Source organism: Geotrypetes seraphini, chromosome 12 (genome assembly GCF_902459505.1).
Source record: "Geotrypetes seraphini chromosome 12, aGeoSer1.1, whole genome shotgun sequence".
Lineage (NCBI taxonomy): Eukaryota > Metazoa > Chordata > Amphibia > Gymnophiona > Dermophiidae > Geotrypetes > Geotrypetes seraphini.
In genome coordinates this window covers 44,672,419-44,681,108 of record NC_047095.1, presented here as the reverse complement: position 1 = coordinate 44,681,108, position 8,690 = coordinate 44,672,419, and the positions used below count along the sequence as shown (strand labels likewise).

At 41.3% G+C, this 8,690-nt stretch overlaps 1 protein-coding gene across 3 annotated transcripts in view; it reads right to left on the bottom strand.

Annotated features, from left to right (window-relative positions):
- Positions 1-1,233: 1,233 nt before the first annotated feature.
- Positions 1,234-8,690, bottom strand: part of SERBP1 (SERPINE1 mRNA binding protein 1) — a 72,389-nt gene continuing 64,932 nt past the window's right edge. For all 3 annotated transcript variants that reach the window (XM_033915293.1, XM_033915292.1, XM_033915290.1), the window contains 2 exons: positions 4,126-4,299; positions 1,234-1,704 (listed from right to left, as the gene is read on the bottom strand). In XM_033915293.1, the coding sequence (XP_033771184.1) occupies positions 1,648-1,704; positions 4,126-4,299 (231 nt within the window). In that variant the 3' untranslated portion in view covers positions 1,234-1,647. The remainder of the gene's footprint in view (positions 1,705-4,125; positions 4,300-8,690) is intronic.

Genomic DNA, 8,690 nt, shown 5'->3' with positions numbered 1-8,690 from the left:
CAAGTGAATTCAATCCCAAATACTAATCAGGCTTGATTACAGAGAAATACTTTCCATAAGGCAAGCTAGCTGAATAACAATTGTAGAAGTTTGCTATTTTGGTAGTCAAAGATCACTAATACTTTGTTTTCTGTTCTGTACAGCTTATTAAAAAAAAAAAAAAAATAGCCAGTACCATTTATCCACTAACTTACATAGTTCTGAAGCTATAAATATGTTATAATCTGCTAAAAAGTGTAAAAATATTAAATAAAATCAGAATCTACTCTAGCACACCGAAGACAAAACAAAACCTAATAAATTGCATTAGTCATTCTATGTTCTGAAAGTGGTAATGTTTATAGGGATAAATTACGGTTAAGTTTAAACATTCTCTGTTGGGAATTGTTTTTACACTCATGCTCACATAAAACAAACAAAACTCCCTCAGCACACATTCATCTGTCAGCCAGTGATAAAAAAAAAAAATAAAATAAAGATTAAACCTCAACACATTAGAGAGAGTTCTGATCCTGAAAAAGCCATTTTGGTTTATATGTCATGCAGACTGTAGTTACCCCTTCTGGAGCAGACTCTTCCTAGCACACTTAGGGATTAAAAAATTGTCAAATATCTCACCCTTTGTATCTTCCTCCAGAAGGGCTGAAGCCAATGCAACAACAAATCTCTCAAGTATTATTCCTAATTTGGTAAGAGGTGCTGCACAAAGGATTTTAATGATGCCATAATGCATCACGATGGCATTCTTCCCAACCCATACACCACCTTTAGATTTTAAAATGCTACCCCATATCTCTAGTGGATATTATCTATAAATAACTTGCAGTAGTTCATACTGCCTTAACAAAAGCAGTGCTGGTTCCAGAGGGAAACCAAAGAGTTCAAGACGAGTAAAAAGGAGAATGCTGTACACAAACCCAGTGAGCACTTTAGACCAAGGAACTGGTCAGTACGTGCAAACAGCTGACTGGATCCAAATGTGCTTTCCATTTCTTTAAAGTACTGAATTTTGGATAAAAATTAGGCACAAAAATAAACTACCTTAAAAAAAAAAATAGTGCAGAAATTTCCAGACTGCAATTACGCATCCAAATTTAAAAAGTGTCTGATGTTGGCATCACACACACAATGCTAACAACTCGCTCAATGAAGTTTAGGCTTCCCAAATCACCATGGTGGTGGTGTTGGTACTGACCTAGCCAGAAAACAAGCAATTCCTTTTGCGCTTGAAGAGAAAGCTTCTAAAATCCTTTATGGCAGAAAAAAATAAACTCACAAATGAAGTGAAATCTTGAATTGGTACACACTGTTCACACCTATATTTCAAGTTTGGAAACGCATATTTTCAAGCAGCAATACAAAAAAGTATCCATGAAGAATGCATAATCTCTGAAAAAATTATGAAAACATCCCTGCTACCATTACATTTCTAAATACAAAACTGACTACCATATCGTTGCTTCTGTGTAGCGAGAGAAGTCCATTTTTAAAACGGATAAAATTCAGTCTTTAGGTGTGAATGGTATGAATGACAGTCTTTTTTTTTTTTTTTTAAATTTGTTACAGTTGTTTAAGATCCTTAAGCATGCAAGCCTCGTAGAAGGGGGGACCCCATCAGGGCGTCAGGGTCAGCTTTCAACAACCACTTCAAGAAAGAGCTGGGAAAGCCTCGGGATCATCTACATCAGGAGCAGAAGCGCTGGACTGAAAGAGAAATAAAGCTGTTAACAGCCTACCAACTAATGGAGCAATGAGCCAAAAACATCCCTTACAAAGACAGAGCACTTTATAAAAAAAAAATCCACAAAATTTAAACAGAAGAACATTTACACAAAAAGCTAGACACAGGAAACAGAGGCTTTCAAGCCAGCTGTTCCCATGTGGTTATATTATGCAAACTGCTATTTAGAACTACACACTGTTACATGCATTCTTTGCACTTTGGACAGAAGTGCACCACCATGCACACAGACATAGTGTTATCACAAACTATTTCCAGCCGTGGCACACTAAACAGGTGGCCGCGGCTCGAGGGCACCCGGACATGCGCATGATGTCATCACGTTGATATTTGCACGAACACCCTGCAGACGAGGTCTTCAATCAGCAGGGGGGGGAGAGAGGAGTCAACAGGAGAGGCATGGAGAGCAGTCGAGGGGCCGGAGTGGAAGAAAGGCGCCGGCTATCTACAGGACATGCCTCTCTCCACAAAAGGCACATCCTGTAAGCTGTCAGCCAGTGCCTCTCCTCCTTGCCAGCGTCTCGCAGCACACTTCAAATCTCGCCGTGGCACACAATTTGTGATTCACTGTGCTAATACAACTAAACACCAAGCTTCTGTCAAAATACCCAAGGTCATGATAAATACTATGAAGAGAAAGGTATCACAGGACTCCTGAGCACAGGAATGGAGCTTTCAGCAAGACACAACATGCATTTTTGTTTATTATTCCAATAGATTCCCAAGATTACAAGTCATTTTTCAATTATTTCCTAAGGACCTCAGGGCTTAAATTTACTGTAATTTCTATAAAAGAACTCATTTTCTATTTAAGTGTTCCCTTAAGTGTAGAATTTGGCCAGGGAACTATCTGGCTAACGTGTACCAAGTTTCAATTGTTGCAGTTGACTGGGTCTCACCACACCTGGGTAGGTAGAACTGACATTTCATCCATCATGCTGTGATTTTCTTCACCCTGTTCTACCTACCCAGACGTGGCGAGACCTGGACACTGCAACAATCATGATGCCAGACACAGAAGCTTAAGAGAACACGTACCATGTTTTGCCTATTGGCTTTCAAGGAACATGCCCATTAATTACCAAACTTGCCTCTATACCCCAGGTCTTTCCAGGAGAAAGATGCATATTTTTTAGGAATGGAAATGCACCAGCTGCAACTAATTTTATATGATAAAAAAGGAAGTTAACAGTTTTTTATTTTTCTGTACATCACAACTGATGCGCACACAAGCAATTAAGGTTTGCTTTCTCAAAATTGAACAGTAGCAAGGCCTAATTATCACATTTCCTACAGGATGGCTCTAAGATACATTGTCTTCTGACCATTTAACTGCTTGGCTCCCCGAGATGTCTAGGCCTATACCCTATTTCTATCTGTATACACAAAGTGTATACTTCCAGCAGACCATCTGTTGCTATCAATCTTAGTTCCAGGACAATACTTTCCAATTGATACATATCTACTCAGAGTAGATTAAATAAACTCAGTTGGCCAATGCTATTTTTTTCCTCCAGTTTAAAACATCTTTTGGTGGAGGACAGGTCTTATTAGAGTAATGAGCTTAAAAACAATAGCAGCCAGGATCCAAATCCTGCTTCTGTCACTCCTTCTGATTTTAAATCTCTCTCGCACTAGCTCAGGAACTCAGAAATCCGCATGATGGTAATAATATTTAGGTACAATACTGTCCCCAGAGAGCTTACAATCTAAGATCTATTGCCCAGAAATATCAAAGAAAAAAGACTATTTAATCTAATCATTAATTTATAATGTGTGTAACTATTGGGCAGACTGGATGGACCATTATCTGCTGTCATTTACTATGTTACTATGCAATGCTGAATGCATCGAATGACACTATAGAAATTTTTTTGTAAAATAAGCAGGATGGATACAAATTAATTATTTAAATTACATTGTTTTAAATAAATGCTTTCTTGAGGATGGTTTTCTATTTAAGACACAAAGTCTAAAAGTTATTCATCATAAAATAAGGATTAGTTTTTAATTTTGTAGCTTGAGGCTATATATTCATGTAATGTTTAAATATTTTGGTACATAAATTCCATTAATCCATACATAATGTAATGGGCAATTTTTCTATCTAGAAGATATCACAGATGCTTGATTTTACATTTCTCAAAACTGTCAAATTTGTGTCTGCAGAGATAACATGTTTCTTCACAGCAAAAATCTTTCTGTACAAAACCATGATTTAAATCAAATCCACCCTGAGATTAAGTGAAGAATATGTTTGGGCTGAGGAAATCTGATGCAAGACCAAAACACCTAACTGCAGCAGTAGCAGTGGTCTGGTTTTTAACACTCCCAGAGCCCTTCTGAAAGGGTCTAGCAAGAAGCAAGACTAAATGGTTAGTTACCCTGTCAATTCTGCTTCCACGGTTTGGCCTTCCAACACGCCCCCGGCCACCTCTGCCTCCTCTACCACCACGTCCAGGGCGGCCAAGGTCTCCAAAGTTGATCTCAAGCTGGGATGTGATGTCATTTGCAGGTTTACGGAAATGATGATCCAAATCAGTAGCTTCAGCATGAACCTAGTGCCATATCATGTGACAATTAATAAATCTTCTGCTCAGGTATAAAATAGCAAAGTCAATAAGGGTTCACTAAATGTTGTATTGTAGGTATGCATAAGACATGTAATAAAGGGCTAGTTCTATGAGAAGGGATGCTTTAATAGTTTTTAACATGGGAAAAACTTATCCCAACATGTCTCAATACATATCCTTAAAGAACATTCATACCGAGTACAATGACAATGTGAGCTTTAAAGGTTCTACATTCAAAGAGCAGTACATAGATAATTCTAACCACTCATACAAAATACTTAAGTCACAAAAGGTACAGATCTAAAAATCCTGCCAAGAGAATTCACTTCTGAACTCAATGCCCAATAGACATTAATTTATGTGGGTGTCTATTTTATTGTTTATAAATGTTCTGTATTACTAATCTGTGTTTGAAAAATAATAGTACAATAGCATATACTAAATACAAAGTGTGTATTCTGATCAGCACCCTTCTGCAGTGTCTGAAAGAAGCACTACAAATAGGCATAATTCACAAAGTGAGTGGTGAGTGATGAGCGTTTGATTGTGTAGGACAGCACAGGTATTAAGTTTCAGATTTGAATTGTTCACTAGCTCCCCCTCCCAGTCACACTCAAATCCTTTCCCTTTAATGTTTGCCCCCTCCCCCATGTTCTCCTCCTTGTCATTTTCTCCTGTATCATACTCCCTTTCCTCCTGCAGTAGAGAATGACATGTGAAACCAGAAGTTAATTCAAGGAGGGACTCGGCAGAGGGAAGGCATTGGTGCATGAACTCTCCATGGCGTGGCCAAGGACTCCCAATGGTAAAATAAGTGCAAGGCAAGAAGGGAGCCAAGGAGGAAGGTTCAGAAATGCCAACGTAGGGGTGAGGGGGGTGTTTGCCACTGGACCGTAGGATGGGGTGGGGTGGGGATGGGTGCTGGTAGGCTGGTTCCAGAGCTGAAGGGAAGGAGAAGAGAGGTGCTGGACCTAGTCTGTGGACTGGGTGGAAGTGAGATAGGGGCTGGAGGGAAGAAACAAAAAGGGTTTTGTACCTGCAGGGGGGTGACTGGAGCTGGAAGGAAGGGAGAGAGGTGCTGGATCCATGTGGGTGGTGGGGTGACTGGAGCTGGGAGAAAGATGTTGGACCAGCATGGAGGAGAAGAGAGAAAGGAAGGGAAAGCAAGAAAGTTAAATTGGAAGGAGGGACTTGGTGACAAGAAGGTCCAGTCAGAGCAGCCCTGCGTGCAGAAAACTTCTAATAGGCTGGTAGGCCCCGGCACAGGAGGCGCGAAGGAGCAGAGCCGAGAAAGTCGCAAGTTTGTTTTTGGGTTTTCTTTGCCGCTGGCAATCAGAAGGGAGGGATGGTGCGAAGGTGGGGCGCTGTTGGACTTGTGAGAGGGAGGGAGGTGAGCTGCTGGACTCACGAAGGAGGGGGGGTGTTGCTTGGACTGCTGGACCATTGGAGCTGAAGGGAAGGGAAAACAGGTGCTGGGCCCATATGGTGGGTGGAGTAGAGCTGGCGGGAGAGGTGCCAGACCCACACCTGGGTGCTGAAGAAAGGGGACAGAGGTGTTGGACCCGTGGGAAGGGGGCTAGAGGGAAGGGAGAGAGGTACAGGACTTGCAAGGAGGAAGAGAGAGAAGGACAAGGAAAGAGAAAAGCTGAACCAAGGGGATGAAGGAAGAATGAGTGAAATATTGAACATAGTGGAAGGAGGGAGGGAGGAAACAGTGTAAGACATGCATTGGTGTAAGGGAGTAAGAGGGGAGAAACTGGACACAAGGAGATATACAAAAAGAGGGGAGATGGTGGGCATGGATGGGAGCATAGGAACAGGAACAAAAAGGGGAATGCTGAATTTGCTTGGGGGTAGTACTAGACATGGGAGGGATGATGAAGGCAGGGAGATGGGCACAGGGGAAATCCTAGAAGGGGAAGTATAGGAGACAGAGAAGGGAGATGCTTGCTGAACATGGGGGAAAAATACATACACAGAGATGGAAGATGAATGGTGAGCATGGAGAGAGAAGAAATGTCAAAGGGTCAGGAGACCCTGGCAAGTGAGTTAAAGAGTAGACAAACAGAAACCAGAGCCTGAGACCAATGTGATGTGAAGATTAAAATGACCAGACAAAAGGTAGAAAAAAAAAAATTATTTTCTATTTTGTGATTAGAATATATCAGATTTGAAATATGTATCCTGCTAGAGCTGGTGTTAGACATAACTGGGGACGGCAAAGCCCAGACCATGCTTCTTTAGCTTCCAACTGGCTTAGGGCTCTCTCTGACCAGGGAGTAGTTGCACTCTCCTAACGCTATTCCTGCCATGTGTGACAACGTATTCTGTTAGCTTGATTTTTCTATGTAGCATTCTGAAGTAATTTGACTTATTATTATTATTAGGATTTTATATACCGCCTATCAAGGTTATCTAAGCGGTTTTACAATCAGGTACTCAAGCATTTTCCCTCTCTGTCCCGGTGGGCTCACAATCTATCTAACATACCTGGGGCTATGGAGGATTAAGTGACTTGCCCAGGGTCACAAGGAGCAGCGCGGGGTTTGAACCCACAACCCCAGGGTGCTGAGGCTGTAGATCCAACCACTGCGCCACAGTGGGGACAGAGGTGTTGGACCCATGGGAAGGGGGCTAGAGGGAAGGGAGAGAGGTACAGGACTTTTGTGAGTGAGGTGATTTTGTGAGTGAGGGGATAGGGGAGACTGGGGTTTTATTTATCCTAGCTCTATATTATATATGATTTATAAAATGACAATTGTACAGAATATTGTTTCTTTTTATACTTTAATAAGTTCAGTATAAAACTACTCCAGGCTTGTGTGGATGGGATCAGATGGTTTGTGGGTGAGCTCGTGGGGGACAAATTTTTTCCCCGTGTCATTCTCTAATAGTTGGGGATCACAAAGCCCACTACCAGGCTGTGCCTTCTTCAGATTCCACCAGGCTTAGGGTTCTCTATTCCTACCATATGTGACCAAGGTATAATGTTAGCATGATTTTTCTATATAGCATTTTGTAGTAATTTGGCTTATTCAGTTTTCTCAATAGTGGAGGGGATATTTGTGAGGGGGATGAAAGACGGGGGTTTTGTTGATCCTATTCTGTATAACAGTGTCTTTTTTTATACTTTAATAAAGTTATTTCAATATAAAATCATAACTATTTGAGGTTTGTACAGATGGGATCAGAGAGTTTGCGGGGATGGGGCAGACACAGCTCGCGGTGATGGGACACGGACGGAGCTTGCAGGGACAAGGACAAAGTTTGTCCCCTCTGGGTCATTCTACTCATACCCCTTTGCATCAATTTGTTCAGACAATCCACTCATCATTGTTTTTGGCAGACTTTACCCCTAAAAACACTAGGTCATAGCAAAGAAGTTAGTGCTGCAGGGATTCCAAGTCCTACCAGCACAAAAGCTGAAAATAATTTTTGGTAGCAACAGTGCATGGGTAATCCCTGCCAGCTGAAGACAGTTTATTTGTGGTGAAGCTCTTGGGAATGGACCAGTGGAAAGAAGTAATGCTAGCGGAAGTTATTTTCAGCTTTTATGCTGGTCTATGACCTAGCATAGGCTTGTCCAACCCAGGGCCCACAACCCCACTGTTTTGCCCCCGAAAGCTCCAGAAGTCATCTGACTAAACCTCTGCTTCCCCGCTGCAACTAACTGTACCACACCAGAAGTTGATGCTGTTCCCATGATTTTAAGTCTCACAACTTATACTTACAACAGGGACGATTTAAGAATTTTATGGATGTTTGGGAGCCATTGGCTAAATATTGTAAAAGAGGAATAATTTTTCATTTTGTGGACATGTAAACATACACATCCTGGGGGGGGTGGGGGAATGGAAATGGTATTGATATAGGAATTTATGAATAGTTTCATGAAGATTTCAATATATTTGTATTGGGTGGGAGGGGATAAAAATAATAGAGCATTATGTTACATATTTGTGATTCATTTGTTGCACAATTGTAGCTTGAAAAATCAATAAAGATTTATTAAAAAAAAAAAAAAAAGGTCTCACAAGATTTGATACCGCTAGACCAGCCAACTTCTGGTGCAGCATGGCTCAGCCTCATGTTTAAGACCAATCGTGGTGGCAAAGCAGGGATCACATAGCTTTTGCAGCAGGAAAACAACCCGATAGAAGACTTTTTCAAGCAGTAAAGCATCCCGATAGACTATTTGCAACAGAAAAAGCGTTGCATCTTCATAGAACTTTTGTAGCATGGAATGTTTGCAGCAGGAAAGCAGAGATCGCAGTATAAGACTTTTTTGCAGCAGAGAAGCAGGAATCTCATCAAAACAGCTGAAGCCAGGTGAGAGGCATATACATGAAATTTTCTTTTTTGCTTAGGACTGACCT